The sequence below is a fragment of the Mercenaria mercenaria genome, chromosome 15 (assembly GCF_021730395.1).
Source record: "Mercenaria mercenaria strain notata chromosome 15, MADL_Memer_1, whole genome shotgun sequence".
Taxonomy (NCBI): Eukaryota; Metazoa; Mollusca; class Bivalvia; order Venerida; family Veneridae; genus Mercenaria; species Mercenaria mercenaria.
Window position 1 is genome coordinate 68,222,729 of NC_069375.1, and position 17,700 is coordinate 68,240,428.

At 36.4% G+C, this 17,700-nt stretch overlaps 2 protein-coding genes across 4 annotated transcripts in view; one reads left to right on the top strand and one right to left on the bottom strand.

Annotated features, from left to right (window-relative positions):
- LOC123528508 (uncharacterized protein C05D11.1-like) overlaps positions 1 to 6,459 on the top strand; it is a 112,632-nt gene extending 106,173 nt beyond the window's left edge. For both annotated transcript variants that reach the window (XM_053525515.1, XM_053525514.1), the window contains exons 21-24: positions 1,803 to 1,896; positions 2,672 to 2,832; positions 3,244 to 3,396; positions 5,306 to 6,459. In XM_053525515.1, the coding sequence (XP_053381490.1) occupies positions 1,803 to 1,896; positions 2,672 to 2,832; positions 3,244 to 3,396; positions 5,306 to 5,366 (469 nt within the window). In that variant the 3' untranslated portion in view covers positions 5,367 to 6,459. The remainder of the gene's footprint in view (positions 1 to 1,802; positions 1,897 to 2,671; positions 2,833 to 3,243; positions 3,397 to 5,305) is intronic.
- A 1,628-nt stretch (positions 6,460 to 8,087) lies between these two features.
- LOC123557346 (F-box only protein 38-like) overlaps positions 8,088 to 17,700 on the bottom strand; it is a 44,136-nt gene continuing 34,523 nt past the window's right edge. For both annotated transcript variants that reach the window (XM_053525513.1, XM_045348770.2), the window contains 6 exons: positions 16,865 to 16,964; positions 14,777 to 14,943; positions 13,900 to 14,060; positions 13,372 to 13,448; positions 12,167 to 12,283; positions 8,088 to 10,063 (listed from right to left, as the gene is read on the bottom strand). In XM_053525513.1, coding sequence (XP_053381488.1) covers positions 9,879 to 10,063; positions 12,167 to 12,283; positions 13,372 to 13,448; positions 13,900 to 14,060; positions 14,777 to 14,943; positions 16,865 to 16,964 — 807 coding nt within the window. In that variant the 3' untranslated portion in view covers positions 8,088 to 9,878. The remainder of the gene's footprint in view (positions 10,064 to 12,166; positions 12,284 to 13,371; positions 13,449 to 13,899; positions 14,061 to 14,776; positions 14,944 to 16,864; positions 16,965 to 17,700) is intronic.

Here is a 17,700-nt window from a genome sequence, read left to right on the forward strand (position 1 = left end):
TTGGCACAAAGTTATTGTCTTGACAAAATCTATATTGGCACAAAGTTATTGACTGAAGCTTTATTAACATGAAGTTATTTGAATAACCAAACCTGTATTGGAACAGAGCTACTGACATTGCATTTGGCATTCTGATGGACTCAGTAAGTAACTGTATAATAACTCAAGACTATTAATTCAGAGAGCGAAGGCATTTGTCCTAAACCTTTGGGTAATGCGGAGAATTCATTTGTTACTTGCAAAGGGTAAGTCATTTTACTTGTAGAGAGTAAGTCTGTTCTGGTACAGAACAAAAAAAATGTATCAGGTTAAATGATAACTGTTAAAAAACAGTGTTTTGAACCTCCAATTAAGAGAAACAAAATTCATTTCAGTTAAATAAAACTTGGGTTATGTAAGGTGGGACTGGGGTATGATCATGACTGTCATTGTTTTCTATATTTCAGTGCATTAACTGCACTGGGGAAATGCTGGGTCATATATGCAATATTGGGGTACAGTTGTCACTTGTTCTATATTTCACTAAATTAGTCATACTCTGATACTAGGGTTATGCACATGGTGCTGGGGTATGATTGTCACTTATTCTATGTTTAGGTACATAAGCCGTATTGGGACAATGGGATTTTGTATGTTGATCTTGGGTATTGATCTTTATTTCAATATGTATACTATAATGGGTTATGATAGTCAGATGTTCTATATGTCAGTAAATATACAGAACTGGGTTTACATTATCCATTGTTCTCTATTTCATTTTGTGTGTTATACCGGGCTATGATCACTGTGTATTCTGTATTTCCGTATGTATGTTGTTCCATGGTATGATCACCATGTATTCTGTATTTCCATATGTATGCTGTACTGGGGTATGATCACCATGTATTCTGTGTTTCCATATGATTGCTGTACTGGGGTATGATCACCATGTATTCTGTGTTTCCATTTGTATGCTGTACTGGAGTATGATCACCATGTATTCTGTATTTCCATGTATGCTGTACTGGGGTATGATAACCATGTATTCTGTATTTCCATGTATGCTGTACTGGAGTATGATCACCATGTATTCTGTATTTCCATATGTATGCTGTACTGGGGTATGATCACCATGTATTCTGTATTTCCATATGTATGCTGTACTGGAGTATGATCACCATGTATTCTGTATTTCCATATGTATGCTGTACTGGGGTATGATCACCATGTATTCTGTATTTCCATATGTATGCTGTACTGGGGTATGATCACCATGTATTCTGTATTTCCGTATGTATGATGTACCGGGTTACCATCACCATGTATTCTGTATTTTTGTATGTATGCTGTACCGGGGTACCATCACCATGTATTCTGTATGTATGCTGTTCTGGGGTACGATCACCATGTCTTCTGTATTTCCATATGTATGCTGTACCGTGGTATGATCACCATGTTTTCTGTATGTATGTTGTACTGGGGTACAGTCACCATGTATTCTGTATTTCCGTATGTATGCTGTGCTGGGGTATGATCACCGTGTATTCTGTATTTCCATATGTATGATGTACGATCACCATGTATTCTGTATTTCCGTATGTATGCTGTACTGGGGTATGATCACCATGTATTCTGTATTTCCGTATGTATGATGTACCGGGTTACCATCACCATGTATTCTGTATTTTTGTATGTATGCTGTACCGGGGTACCATCACCATGTATTCTGTATGTATGCTGTACTGGGGTACGATCACCATGTCTTCTGTATTTCCATATGTATGCTGTACCGTGGTATGATCACCATGTTTTCTGTATTTCAGAATGTATGCTGTACCAGAATCTGGTTTACTTTACTTTATATTGGCAAAGTCTACACACATTGTAAATGCATACAAGGAAGGTTACTCTATTGTGGTAAGTTAATTTACATTAACATAGTATGTTGCATGCATTGTTACAAGTTTTTTTTAATAAGGTGTGCTACACTAATAATGGAATGTGGTGGCCAACATGGCTGAGAGGTTAAGGGTGCTGAATTTGAATTGCCTCCCACTAATGTGGATTCATAACATCACTTACACTGTAGAATTTTTTTATGTGAGGAAGCCACAAGCTTACAGTTGGGTGGCGGTTCTCTACCCATGTGCCACCAATGCCTGAAACTGTACCACTAGGAGTACTGGGGGTCTTCCTTCTCTATCAAAAGCTGGAAAAATTTCCTTGTGATCTCAGTTTTGTCGGCCTGACAAAACCAAAAAAAAAAGCATTGAATATGACAGGTGATAGTATAAAAAAGTAAGAAGTGTCTGTAGAATTTTGAAACTATTTAACTCCTAAAATGAATGTTTATTTCAAAAAAAGGGTTTGTTTTTCTAAAATAATCTCCTGCGCATCCTCAGTCTAGTCAGAATCCATGCTGTTCACTAATGGTTTCTCTAATTGCAATAGGGTTTGAAAGCGAATAGCATGGATCCTGAACAGACTGCGCGGATGCGCAGGCTGGTCTGGATCCATGCTAGGTCACAAACGCACTATGTTGGTTTTCTCATGGTGCAGCTCATTTGCAAAACTGAGGTACCTCAGCTGAATTATTATTCTGTCTGACTACTCATTACTCTAAATACTAAAGGTGCGTAATGGTTACTAGTCACAATTTTTTAGTTTCTTCAGTTTTTTATGCCTATTTCAGATGAATTACATCAATGGTAAAACAGAGTTGAATGAAATAGAACTTGAATCAGCAAAGAGCAGTCTTACATTTGAAGTGATTGAGAAGGAAACTACGGTGTCTGATGTATCAACACAATCCATTTTGGCCTACTTCAATGATGTGCCCCATACATATAACAAGTAAGTGTTACTTGAAAGCTGGAAGAGTGCAGCTAAATTGAATAAGGGTAGTAGTATGGTAAGAGAGCTAAGGTGAAGAATGTCTGCATCGTATTATACTTAGGGTTGAATTGAAAGGGTTAAACAAAGCATTTTGGTAAGAAAGTCATTATAAAAGTTCGAAGTCTTGGTTTGGGGCAAAGAAATCATGGTTGCTGTATGCATCAGACAGGAAGTTGCTAGAAATAAGTCTATTTTAATATCACTGTAACTTATGCTAAGAGAGTTAGTTAGAATATGACACCATAGCATTATGTTTAATTAGTCAAACTGAGTTGGGATAGAATTATGCTAAGAAAAGGAAAAGTGAATGTACATACATTGTAGTATTATTTTAAGAGAGTGGATTTGAAAGACTTGTATTGTTTTTAGAGATCTGCTCAAACTGATATCAAAGGTGTCCCTAGACGACCTTAAAAGAGTTGGTGCAAAGTATATTGCTAAGTTGTTTGATGAGAAAGAAGTCCGAAGAGCTGTCTGTTGTAATCCGTCCAAAGTCAACGAGGTTGTTCAGACTTTCAAATCGTAAGTATTATTTGTGTACATTGTTTTCATCAATAAGGCATACATGCTTATAAGACACACCCACCAAAATAAGGCTGGCATTCTGGAGGTTTTTTGTGTTGTTGATTAGTTTGCAGAATAGTTTGGGGTAACTACCGAGTACAGACATTAAATGTTCACTGTTGTCTTAGTTTTTCTCATAGGTTTACGATTCCAATTACAATATAGCTTAACATTTAGCTTGCTAAATTTTTCAAATGGACTGGTCCATCATTCAATTTGGGCTATACAATTCGAAGGAGTGTTCACTGAAAATTTACTGACTGAATAGCGAACAGTGCAGACCATGATCAGTGCAGGCAGATCTTGATTGGCACTGGTCATAAAGGCAGAATCACTTGCCACCAACAGGCTAAGGGTTAAGAGAAAGTCTCAAACAGAGATGACACAGTAAATAACAAAACTGAAAATATAAAAATACCAGGCTTTTAAGTTATGGATCATTTACAAAATGTAGCCTTGCCATTGGTCAGTTTTTAAGACTGGGCTCAGAATGAATCAGTTAGATGCTAGAAGTTTGGTTACTCTCCAATCTCATTTGGACCATGTTTATCTATTGAAGTCGCTTTCTTGCACACATACTGACAAAAATGAGATATTGCAGTCTCTAGTGCACAGTCTTCCTCGGGATACCCTCTATGGCAAATATGCCCAAATGGTTCTGTTAAATTAAGGAAACAAAAGTGCTTAGTAATTTTTATAATATAATACACATTCCCATAAATTGCATGGGCCTAAACTTTTATAGCATACTTAGTTATATTGTGTGACATGTTTATAACAGGACTTTTTTCGGTCATTATTGAAGTTAAAAGGTTATATCATTATTCAATGAATACTGTGAAATCATTAATATTCGTGGGGGACTAATTTTTGTGGATTTCATAGTTGAGTCAACCCACGAAATTTAATCTCAACGAACAAGTAAAATTCCCGTTAATTTCATGTTCAAAAGTTGAAATCCACGAATTCATATTGCAACAACAATGACGCTGACCAAAACCACAAGATTTTATGCCCACAAATGATTTTATAGTAGGTAGGTTACCATATTATTACTATAATTCAGTAACTGTCCTTGATTATTGCAAGTATGGCCCAATATTTGATGGTCATTATTTTAATTTCAGAAGTTTAAGGTAGTTTTATCAAAGAGCTATGAAAAATTATTTTATACATCTTTGGTTTTATAGATCTTTTTCTCAAAAGCAGAATTTGACTTCACGGTTCTTTAAAGCTATGATATTGACTTAGGAAACTGAGTGAAATAAAAGAGGTGTAGGCGTGCATTTTTAGAAGACTGTTAAATTTTTTGAAATGTCAGTCAGTTTTCACAGTGGGAGCTTAATGCAGACTTTTCATTTCCTTGTATAAAAAAAATCTTTAGAAATGAAGGACCAGTATGTTGTCAGGCAGATTATCTCTGTACAGTTGCTCTTTCATTTGTTAAATTGATGAATCACTATACCTGGTTGACTTTTACCACTACATGGTCTGCAGCTATATATACATATATTGAGCTGTGCCATGAGAAAACCAACATAGTGCATTTACGACCATCCATACTGTTCGCTAACGGTTTCTCTAATTGCAATAGACTTTCAAAGCGAACAGCATGGATCTTGACCAGACCCCGCAGACTGCTTGGTCTGGATCTATGCTGGTCATAAACGCACTATGTTGGTTTTCTCATGGCGCAGCTCATATGGATAAAGTATGTTCAAGATTCAGGTTTTATCCTAGACTTTACCCAAGTTACAGTTTTTAGCCATGCCTTTTGAGTTTTACAGACATGCATTCTGGTGATTACCTTAAAGCTCCCGAGTAGCAGTTTTTACATTAAATTGTTCATACACTTTATACATTTCAGGATTGGTGTCGAGATGCAAGTTGTGCCTTCCTTGGATGAAGAATTTCTGTGTGCCTTGTAGGTCAAGTGTCTCAGTGCTTTATAAACATGCTTGGATTTGTCAACCGATGCAAGGATTTTATTCCCTGTTCATGCAGTGCAAAACATGCTATTAGGGCTTTATCACTAATACAACATACTTACATGTAGATGCTGAAAACTATATATGACTGAAATATTATTAAGAACATCTTTCATCATAGCATTTTCACTTTCCAACTTGTTCAGTGCCAGTTATTTACTACTACCTAGGCTGTGAAGTGGCCCCAGAATATAAACATTCTTACTGATATTCTATTGTGTGATTTTTTATCCGCATGGTATCCTAAATCACAAACGTATTGTGAATTTCTTAACACTAATTAAGGCTTACCCTGAAATCGCAAAATGAAGCCAATGTGAAAATTGTTCTGTTTACAGTAGATGAAATTTACATGCTTATAACTTTCGGCTGAGGTTGTACATGTACATTATATAAATTTGCTCAACCCTTACCATGCAAAATTTCTATTATGGACTAGTCCATCCTCCAATTTGGGCAGTACCATTTATCATTTGAAGGGGTGTTTACTAAAAATTTACTGACTGAATAGCGAACAGTGCAGACCATGATCAGACTGCACGGATGTGCAGGCTGATCTTGGTCGCAAAGGCAGAATCACTTGCCGCCAGCAGGCTAAGGGTTAACTGCAGTGGTCTGAATTTTGACACCTCTGACTCTATATTCAATCTCCCCAGTAGGTTGTCTGCCACTTTCAAAGTACATGTAATGTTTTTTTCTTGCATTAACAGGTAGAACCCCCAGTAACACATATCAATAGAAGAACAAGCAGAACAGTTAAATTTGAATAACAAACCAGATACTAGTAGATGTGATTTTTTTTTTTAAATATAATTTATAAAATTCCTTTTAACTGTGTCTAGGTTAGCAAGTTCAAGCACTGACAGAAATTTTTTAACATTTTGAGAGAATGTGTTCAAGATTTTTGATGCTATTTTTTCAGAAACATAAAAAAAAAAGAAAACGAAAGTTCAGTTTCATACAATTGTGAATCTTATATGCAAGACTTCCTTTTTGGTGCACATGCTTAATTATAGCATTATATAAGAAATTATCACCAGTGTTGTTATTATGTTTCCCTTTGAAGAGGTGGGGCTCAGGTCTGTCTGCCTGTTGGTAGTTTGGTTTCTTGTTACTTTAGCTTACAGTGGATGATCGCTTGAGGTTGGTAGAAGACTCCCTGTTTTGGTCATAGCTAGGTCAACTTAGGCCAAGGTCATTTTGATCTTCAGACTGGAAATTGTTTCCAGCCTCTAACTGCAATGACCAAACTTCCAGAGATAACTGCCTGTGGTAAAAAGATGGTCCCAAACGTTCAGTTGGTCAATGGTCAAGGTCACAATGATTTAAACTAGACTTGAAACTTTTTTTTCTGTAAATAACTAGAAAATGATTTTGCCAAAACCTTACAATTTCAAAGAAAGCCTGTAGTAAGTAGATGACCTTGTTTTTGAGGGGTCAGTAAGTCAAATGTCAAGGTCAAAGTGATCTTCATACTAGAAATTGTCTCTTATCAAAACATACAATGTTTGAGTATGTAACCATGAGTTTCATGGCATGATTCTCTATGGTAGGTATTATGCCTCCGTCTGATTTTCGGGACATTAGGTCAAGGTCACAGCATGCTTAAGACTAAACACTACAGGCAGTCACTGAGGACATATTTTACCAACAGCTTTTGTTTGTATTGGAGTTAAAGCTACAGTCACACATACCGATATATCCGTGTGTTGAGGTATGGTGCGGATGGGATGGATCTGAGGGGGGGACACAACCAAGGACTGAGCAGTACGTCTTAGTACAGGAAAAATGATGAGAAACGGGGAATAAAAATTACAGGACGCGATTAAGTACTACATTTTACTGCGCCTGACAACTGGCCCAGCACGTGAACGGGTCTGCGCTGAACTTCATTGAACTACGCTTAAGTACGTGCAGCCTTGGATAACTACATTCAGCTACGAATCAATACAGCAAGGTACGTTTCAGTACGGATAACTACGTTTTAGTACGTTTAACTATGGATGAACAAGTTTCAACCAACTTGGACTAAAGTCGTGCTCAAATGGCTATGGATCACTCAAACTTTTGTGCATGTTCAGAAGTTGGAGAAACTTGCAAGTTTGGGATAAGTTTTGAATACGGTTTGACCAAGTGTTGGTACAGATTACTACTTTCTGGTACGGAGCAATACGGATTACTATGTTTCTATCCGTGGCTAAACGTAGCTATCTGCACTGTGTGACTGGGATAACAAGTTGTAATTTTTCAGAACTTTTCTACAGTTACTAACAACAACTAATTCCCATTAACAAAGAGTTGAAGGACAAAAGATTTGGACATGTTACTGTTTTCGGCAAATCCTAACAAAGGATATCTGCACCACCATGGCAATCACATTTAAGTATGAAATTGTTTTTACATCTACCTAAAAGCTACTCGTTTATAAAGTAGCTAGTTGTTCTACAGCCATTTTTCTCCGATAAGCAGTTTGCTTTAAAATCACATTACAGGCCAATATATCACGTACTGGATACTTTCTATACATTATATTTCCTCCTGAATGATGTATTAAACCTCGTATGAATTTTCAAGTTTTGTAAATAAAAAAAATCTTGACTTAAAAATCACATAAATGTAAAGGTATTTACAAGATGTTTAACATCAGTAAACAACACAATGTTCCGGTATAACATTTTATTGATATTATCTTGCCCATCTCTATTGTATGGAGAAAAATAACCACAAAATAAAAAGATTAACAATGTCCCCTATGAACGAGATATATTCAGACATACATGTGTGTGTCTGAATTATTCATCATCCGCCATGGAAAGTTTTCCATCATTTGTTGGCTGTCAATCCAGAAAACACAATAGGAACAAAAGAAGTGACATTTCAGCTTCAACATAGAACAAGATTATTAAATCTCTCCCTCAAAATTATTCAACAAAGATCCAGCACAAAATAAATGTATCAGCTGTGACAGTGTTCTCCATTAAAGGGGCATGCCTCCATATGTACAACAAAATGTCATATTTTGTAAGACATGCTTCTGTAAAACATCAAGAAGACGCCACTTGGACACTGGGAAGGGGACTGGACCAAGTGATTTTGGCTTTCAATTCTGCATTGTATCCTCATAAGGTAATAACAGATGCAAGTTTTATCAAAATTCTTGTAACAGTCAAGTTAATATGGAGTACACTGTCGGACATTAAATAAAGCAATTAGACCTTGGGCATCTAAGTATAACATTGACCTAATGACCTGGATTATAAGCACTAACAAACCATTTTATAAGGTAAGTAATTGATGCTGATTATTCAAAAATTTATTCCAGCTGTTTAGAACATATGGTCCGACATGAAATAGACCTATCTGACAACCGGCCTCCAACTGGCCTCAACTGTAACCTTGACCTACTAATTTAAAAAATGAGCCGCGCCATGGGAAAACCAACATAGTGGCTTTGCGACCAGCATGGATCCAGACCAGCCTGCACATCCGCGCAGTCTGGTCAGGATCCATGCTGTTCGCTAACAGTTTCTCTGATTCCAATAGGCTTTGAAAGCGAACAGCATGGATCCTGACCAGACTGCGCGGATGTGCAGGCTGGTCTGGATCCATGCTGGTCGCAAAGCCACTATGTTGGTTTTCTCATGGCACGGCTCAAATGTGTTTGGCATGTTGCCTTCATGTGGTAAATACCTGATGCCAGTTTTATGAAATTCCTTTCAGCTGTCAAGAACATATGGGAACAGAAATGAAATGATGCTACTGGACTGCTAAGCGAGACATTTACTTTATACCTAAACTTTAATATTTAGGAACATTTGCGTGTAGTTGAAAATCTACTGAACAGTTTTTAAGGTTACGACTCCGGACAGACAAGCTGATGATGTCACCTATCAGTAGTGTGCAATAAAGCAAACACTGATCACATTTTACGGCTTCTGAAACAGAACATGTCTTATCTATATTCTAAACAGCCATATATATTTGGCCTATTACTGGTATAGTTTTATGTCCAGTTCAGCGTTTTCCAACACAACTGATTTCTACACAAAAATCATCTTGAGGTCACATTTCAGTGTCCTCTAACAGCATGTATGTAATTCCAATGGTATTCTTTGAAAGTATATGAATAATGTCACAAATCATTTAGTTCACATTTCAGTGTTGTGCAAAAGAAAGAAACTGATCACATTTATCTCTATACATAAAATCTTAACTGCTCTCAAAGCACTCCCAAATTAAGTCAGCATAAGATGCCACATATTTAAGTCACTTGTAAAACCATTGTGCCTTAAAATCATCTTTGTACATCACATTTCAGCATTATTAAACCTGTTTTCCATACAAAGTCTTAAAGAATAACAGTATAATGCCACAGTTCAGTTTTCTCCTGAAACCAATAGTGCCTTAAAATCGTCTTTTTGATATCACATTTCCAAGTTCTCAAAATAAAGCCTACAAGACTTTCAAAGCATCCTGTGTTGGTACACCACTGATGTCACACATATTGACGTAGGTTAGCACATTACATTCGTACAATCCACCTTGATCCGGACCCATGTAAGCAACATAGTCCTGTACATCTGCATAGGCATCCCAGAAACTGAAGTGTCCCTTAGCTTCCATACTGTACACTCCAGCTGAAATAAAATTTCAACATCATCATTTTAGAGAATGTTGCATTATGTTCTTTTTATCATATATATGAGGGTTGTTGAAATAACTTAAGACCTGCTGCCAAAAGTTGCTTATGGTGTATAGAGCAATGCAATATAATCATTATTACATACATAGAGGATATTAAATGAGTGTCTTTTAATACTGAATTTATTAAACGAGTTGAATAAAATAATAGCGAGGCTCTGTCGAGCATTTCATCAATTTTATTCAACGAGTTTAAAAAATTCAATGTGGAAAGACACTAATGTAATATTCTTTTTGTCACATGGACACTTTTTCAGATGAAACATCAAAATTTCTTCTTTAACTAATATAGACAAAGTAAATTCGCCCGACGTCTCCTATAAATAAACGAGTGTATTATCAAATTTATATAATTGCTTTATTTCACTCCTGCAACGTCAAACACGTGATAAACATTTATAAACTGTTACATTTCAATGGAGCCTTAAACATCAATGTTTTTCCATACATACATTCAAATTTCATATTGGGTGTGACGTCATTTGTGACTTCTGTTTCATGCATTTCTTCGTGTTTAAAAGTTCTTGGAAAGTGGTCTCTAACTTGGTTATGATTTTATTTTTTGTTTTATTTCCGTTAGGCTCAGAGACAAAGCAATACAATTAATGTCATATGGTGACTTCCTGTTTTATTTAAATTTAATGATGGAGGAAGAGCCGAGTTGTTTCAGGCATGGATTGGCACCTGGGTGGAACTGCAAATCTTCCGAAAAGGACAGCTTCCTCATATGAAGAATTCTACACTCTTAATTGAGATTTCAAACCCAAATGGGGAAGGGGGAAGTACTTCAAAGTCAGGGACCTTCATTTCTCTGCCATGGAGGCTCCTAACTTGGTTATGAATGTATGATAAATAAGGAGGATGTCTTATGTTTCAATTCAAGATACATAATTAGTTCTTTAGGCTTGGGATTCAGTCAAAATACAAAAGCCTGAAAATCTACCTTCTAAAGACTGAAATAAACTTTTTCAATAGTTATAGAACGAAATTCTGGCAGTCAAAAATCTGAAATCAGGACCAATCCTGAAAAATCACGGGACTGTTTAACTTAAACTTCAAATTCTTACTAAGATACAGCTTGACTGCTAGTGGCCTAAAGCCCTCTACAGACGGTAGGTTTTTGTTGTACAACACTAATTATCTCAAAGATGTACAATTTTGAAATTGTACATTTTTCACATACAGACAGTATTCCATTCTCATAAAAATCACAGAGATTTACCAAGTAAACATAGTGCATCAGGTACTGAAAAAAATGTAACTACTAATAATAAAAATAATATTCACCTTTTTATGTTCCATAAATTTGATTACGTATGACACAAATGAGTCACGCCATGAGAAAACCAACATAGTGGCTTTGCGACCAGCATGGATGAAGACCAGCCTGTGCATCCGTGCAGTCTGGTCATGATCAATGATGTTTGCTTTCAAGCTCTATTACAATTAGAGAAACCGTTAGGGAACAGCATGGACCAGACTCGGAAACGCACTATGTTGGTTTTCTCATGGCGCGGCTCAAATCATTTAACTTTTCAGTGTCATCCTTTTTCTATTATGCATTAGAAGCCATTTTATATTAAGATTTGTGTTTATTTTTTGGGCAAATGTTTCTGGAATTTCATTCACTTGCCTTTTATCAACTAATTATTTACCAATTTGTTGCTTGTCAACGTGGGTGGTACGTAAGGCAAAACTTACGAAATAGAACATGTCCTAATCTGTAAGTCAAGACTTAAGATTTACGAAATCAAGGAATAGCATCGTACACACAGTAATATTTGGCTGTACATCTTGAATTTAATTGGTGTTGTACAACAAAAACTTACCGTCTGTAGAGGGCTTAAGGATGTAACAGCAGACAGTTAACCTAACCAGTGTTCCTGGGCTCTGTACCGGTACTAACTTGTCCTTCACAAGTAACCACTCACTTCTCTAATGGAGTAGTTACGGCACTGCTCAGGTTAGAGAAAATCTTTCACTGTTAACTTTTGTTCTTCATTTATAACAGTCCAAATAAATATTTGAAACAAAATTACGCTTCATCCAGTCTGGATCTTTGATATTTTGTTCTTCCATATCGGGACACTGGCTGAGCACACCTATCCATGGAATATCTGCATACATCTTCCATTTAGAGCCATCACTGCTGTCGCCTAAAATAATATATGGTACATGTTTATACATTGCTAAAAAAAAATATTTGGTACATGTTTATGCACAATGACACCTATCTATGGATCACACACCCATTGCAATAACTGCTGTCACCTAAAATAACATATGATACATGTACACACGTGTACAATATTATTCTACCAGATTTATATAGCGCCCTTTTCATGACAAACACACTCAAAGGTGCTTTACATAACGTAAAGGCAGCCAATCCAGGTGCAAAATTCATCCTCTACTAGTACAGACACAGAGCGATCTGACCAGAGGTACAGATCGAGACAAATCCTCCAAGAACAGAGAGAGAAATCCTTTTTTAGATACAGGCCTGTCTGGCTAACTTAGCGAATAGACAGTCTGGTTCTTTAATGTGCCCAGTGTATAGTTAATTTTGAGAATAGCAAATTCAAAGATATCAAGATACAACTGTATCGGTCATTTCAATTCCGTTTTCTTATTTTTTCACAGTGATATATTTGGTCCTTTGTTACATACTTTACACAAACGTCTGAAACAAAATGTCAATTAAGCATACTTTAAAGTAATACATGTCTGAAACAATACTGTCAACCAACGGCTGCAAGTAGTCTAATGATATTATTCAAAGGACTGTGAAATGCTTTAAATTTATGGGTTTTCTTGGTATAACTTTTAATGCAGTTAGCACTAGAAGCTTGATTTTTTTTAATTTTGTTGTTATAAAATATATTAAATGAAGACAGGAGCTTATATAAAAACAGTTACAAGTATATCAAGTTCCTTTTTTTGTCCGACATGTCATCGCACTAAATCTCTCCACTTCTCCCTAATATCTCCCCACTTCTGCCTAATCTTAGCTGAGGGAGAAGTGATTTTTCCCTAAAATCTAAGCCTAGCTTAAGTCCCCAGAAACCATGTGTCAGGTGTAAAGTACTGATATAAGTTTGAGGAACCAGAGTTTGAACACAAAATACTTATTCCATAGTCAAGCATTTTATGTGTGCACTCTGACATAAACTACCTATTATGAACTTTTGTAGTTCCAGTGACTGAGGTGATATAAACAGTATACATTAGTTATGACACCAACCTTCTTCGACCACAAGACCTTTATTTGGATGCTCCATTTCATGGAATCTTTGCCAACCATGGTCCATCATCGTCATCCTGAAAAACAACAGCATGAAATTATTGTTGCCGTGATACAAAGTCCTCCCAGACAAAATTCCCCCTTCTCAATCTGACAAAGGCAGACAAAATCCCCCCTTCTCAATCTGACAAAGGCAGAAAAAACCCCCCCTTCTCAATCTGACAAACGCAGACAATATTCCCCCTTCCATTTTTTCCTATCTTACTCGAACTTTTTTTCATTCTGTTTACAAATGATAATTATTAATATCCAAAAAATTGTATTTGTCTCAATTCTGTTCATCTTCAATAGTTTCAAATCCGTTCAGTCTGATCATGGTCTGCTCTGTTCGCTATTCAGTCAGTAAATTTTCAGTAAATCCCCTTCAAATAATAAATTGTATTGTCCAAATTGAATGACGGACCAGTCCATTTTAGAAATTTAGCAGGGTAAGAGTTAAATCGCAGTATAACAACATTGTTGTCTTACGTTGTCATTCTTTCTAGCATACTGATCCATGATTTCATACGTAGTTTGTTATAGTTGGTCTCGCTGGGTTTGTCACTGTAGTCAAATGTCATCACAGTACCGAAGTTGTAGTGTTGGAAATCACCGAAGAACATCAGGTCATCATACAAACTCTCATCCACCTAGCAAAATAAAATAGCACTCATATTTGAAGACATAATGGTGCAAAATAATCACAACTTAAAAACTTAAAAACTGGCAAGTCACATCATTTTGGAATATTTATAGTAGTACACAATCTGTTTTCCAAATAAACAAAGAAAACTGAAAGTACAATGTTATTACGCAATAAAATCACAGTTAGTATGTCAAAATTATTATACAATAGCATCAAACATCATATTGTGCCCTGTAGATAAATACAACACAAAACTGGCAACTATTTGGTGAATATCGTCAAGGATGTATATCAGCAACCTTGAGGGGGCGGGAGGGGAAGAGAGAAATGGGAGTGTTAAACATGGTATCAACACAAATATAGGACACATATTTTGTGAATGAGGAAGACGGAAATCCTCATGCATCCCTTGGCTTCCTCATGTGAAAGCAATTTTCAAACAAAGTAAGGTTTCGAACCCACTGTGGTAAGGGACAAGTGATTTGAAACCAGTGACTTTAACAACATAGCCATGGATGCCCCCCGCCACCCACACTTCCTTCTTTCTCCCTAAATGATACTGTGAAGTCATCAGTATTTAAGGGGCATGATTTCTCATGGATTTCTTGTGTGCATAAGTCTACATAATTCAATCCCAACAAGTGAAATAAGATTCCCATTATTTTTTAATCATAAAGGTCAGAATCTATGAATAAACGTCCCAACAAAATAAACACTTACATAGTGAAGAGGGCGTAAGGACACAAACTTGCTCCTGTTTGGTGGCAGTCTGTATATTTCATCCAGCAGATTGGATTCATTCACTTTCCTACACTGAGACACATGAACATTTTCAAGGAAAGGAGCCTCTTTCAATTTTACATATTTAAGCACTCTGCATCTTGACACTGAAAGAGAAAGTAATGCCAGAATGATATTTTATAAATATGAATTAATTCCAAGTAAAATTTTACATGGATAAGATACCTCTTGACCTGCTGGTCTGACTTTACCCATGACCAACTAGACATTTCAAATTCTGTCTAAATATGATAACAATTTGTTGAGTGGAAACAATGCACTTCCAATAATCAACGGTCAAAAGTCTTGACTTAATGGTTCAATTTGACCCAATATCAAACTTGACTGAAAACTAATAGCCATACAATTATAACTGCCTAAGCTGCCACCTGTATTATGCAGTCACTTGCAATCAGCAGCCAGTCAGCTAACTTCCTAAATCAAATTTTAGTTGTATTAAATTTTCCCTTGTATTAAGAAGCCAATTTCCAGATGCAGCCAGACTGTGTTGCTCCTACGGACACACAGTCCATGTTTGATTAACCCTTACCCTGCTCAATCTCTATAATGAACTTGTCCATCTATTAATTTGGACAGTACCATTAGCTGTTAAAAGGGGTGCTTACCAAAAAGATGCTAACTGAATGGCGAACAGTGTAGATCATGATCAGACTGCACGGATGTGCAAAGGCAGAATCAATCGTGTCAATCGTGGTAAGTGTTAAAATTGTTTCAGAAATATATGTAGCAGCTAAGAATGAAACAACCCCACTGTGGTCGTATGACAGACATCTGACAAACAAAAAAGCATGCTAAGTTAACATTAACTTTAAAGATGTAGGGAAGTAATGTTTCAAATAACATCAATAAAATAACTTGTATCAAGTTCAAAGTCGTATTTCCAAAATGCCATTTTACCTGTTTGTTGGAATTTCATGTCATGGATTCACTCAACCATGAAATCCATTAAAATTAGTCCCTCTTGAATATCAATTATTGCATTTGTTAAGCCTAACCGACGGGACCCCATTTTTTGAAGTTACTGAACTTTTTGAACATACTGTACCCTGGAAGACACTTCTCCTAATATACTTTGATACATTCAAGTCTTCAAATGATACATTTAAGTGATCTGCAAGATTAGTAAATTTGTAAGGAATTTAATTTCATTTTTTAAATTTCAATGTCTGACCTTGATTTTTTGTTTGTTTGTTTTGGGTTGAACGCCGTTTTTCAACAGTATTTCAGTCATGTCACGGCGGGCAGTTAACCTAACCAGTGTTCCTGGATCCTGTACCAGTACAAACCTGTTCATCAAAAGTAACTGCCAACTTCCCCACATGAATCAGTTTGTTTGTTTGTATTGGGTTTAACGCTGTTTTTCAACAGTATTTCAGTCATGTAACGGTGGGCAGTTAACCTAACCAGTGTTCCTGGTTTCTGTACCAGTACAAACCTGTTCTCCGCAAGTAACTGCCAACTTCCCCACATGAATCAGAGGTGGAGGACTAATGATTTTAGACACTATGTCGTTTATCAAATAGTCACGGAGAACATGCGCCCCGGCCAAGGATCGAACTCGCAACCCCGCGATCCGTAGACCGACGCTCTTACCTACTGAGCTAAGCGGGAGGGCTCCACATGAATCAGAGGTGGAGGACAAATGATTTTAGACACTATGTCGTTTATCAAATGGTCACAGAGAACATACGCCCCGCCTGAGGATCAAACCCACAACCCAGCAATCCGTAGACCAATGCTCTACCTACTGAGCTAAGCGGGCGGGCTCTGACTCTGAAGACTTCAAAGCAAAGATTCATCATTCTTATTTGAAGTTGTTATCAAATATTGTATAAATATTATAATCTTACTTTAAATCATGCCTAACAAGAATTCATGGTAAAATAAGCTTGCCACCTTTAACCTTTACCCTGCTACATTTCTGAAATGGACTGGTCTATCATTCAATCTGGGCAGTACCATTTATCATTCAAAGGGGTGTGTAGATTGTGGATGACAAAGACCTACCTGATAATGTTTGTAGATTGTAGCAGACAACATTTAGTTCTGTAATTCCTACAGCATCAATTTTTAAGTACTCTAATCTTCTATGTAGGATAGTCAACACCTGTAGTAATACATAACTTTGAAATTCATCATTTGTAATAATAATAATTAATACTTTATTTAAAGAGGGTTAACTCCTATATGTAGCATACAAATCTTATTTTCAATATGGTCCAGTAACAAATACAAAACCATTTTTTTAAAGACATATGAAAATATCACACTCGTTCAATAGTGCAGACTGGTCAATCATTCAATTTGGGCAGTACCACTTATTATTCAAAGGAGAGTTCACTGAAATTTTACAGACTGAATAACGAACAGTGCAGACCATGATCAGACTGCATGAATGCATAATGGGTGTTAAATGTTTAAGTTTCTGGGCAGACAAAATACAGGACACAAAAATTCTAAAAAAAATGCCCATGTCCACTTCATGTTGATGATTTATACAAAGTTTTATTTGAATCTGATGAAAAACGAAGGAGTTGAGTACACAAGAAAATGTGATGGAAGGAGAGACAGTTCAAACACAGCATGACTCCCACAGGCAGCTGTAAGTTATGAGCTCACAAAACATCTCTTGCTTGATTTGTTTGTCTGTTTTGAGTTTAACGCCATTTTTCGACAGTATTTAAGCTATGTAACAGCGGGCATTTAACCTAACAGGTGTTGCTGGATTCTGTACCAGTACAAACCTGTTCTCCACAAGTAACTGCCAACTGCCCCACATGTATGAATCAGAGGTGGAGGACAAATGATTTCAGACACAATGTCTTTTATCAAATCATCACAGA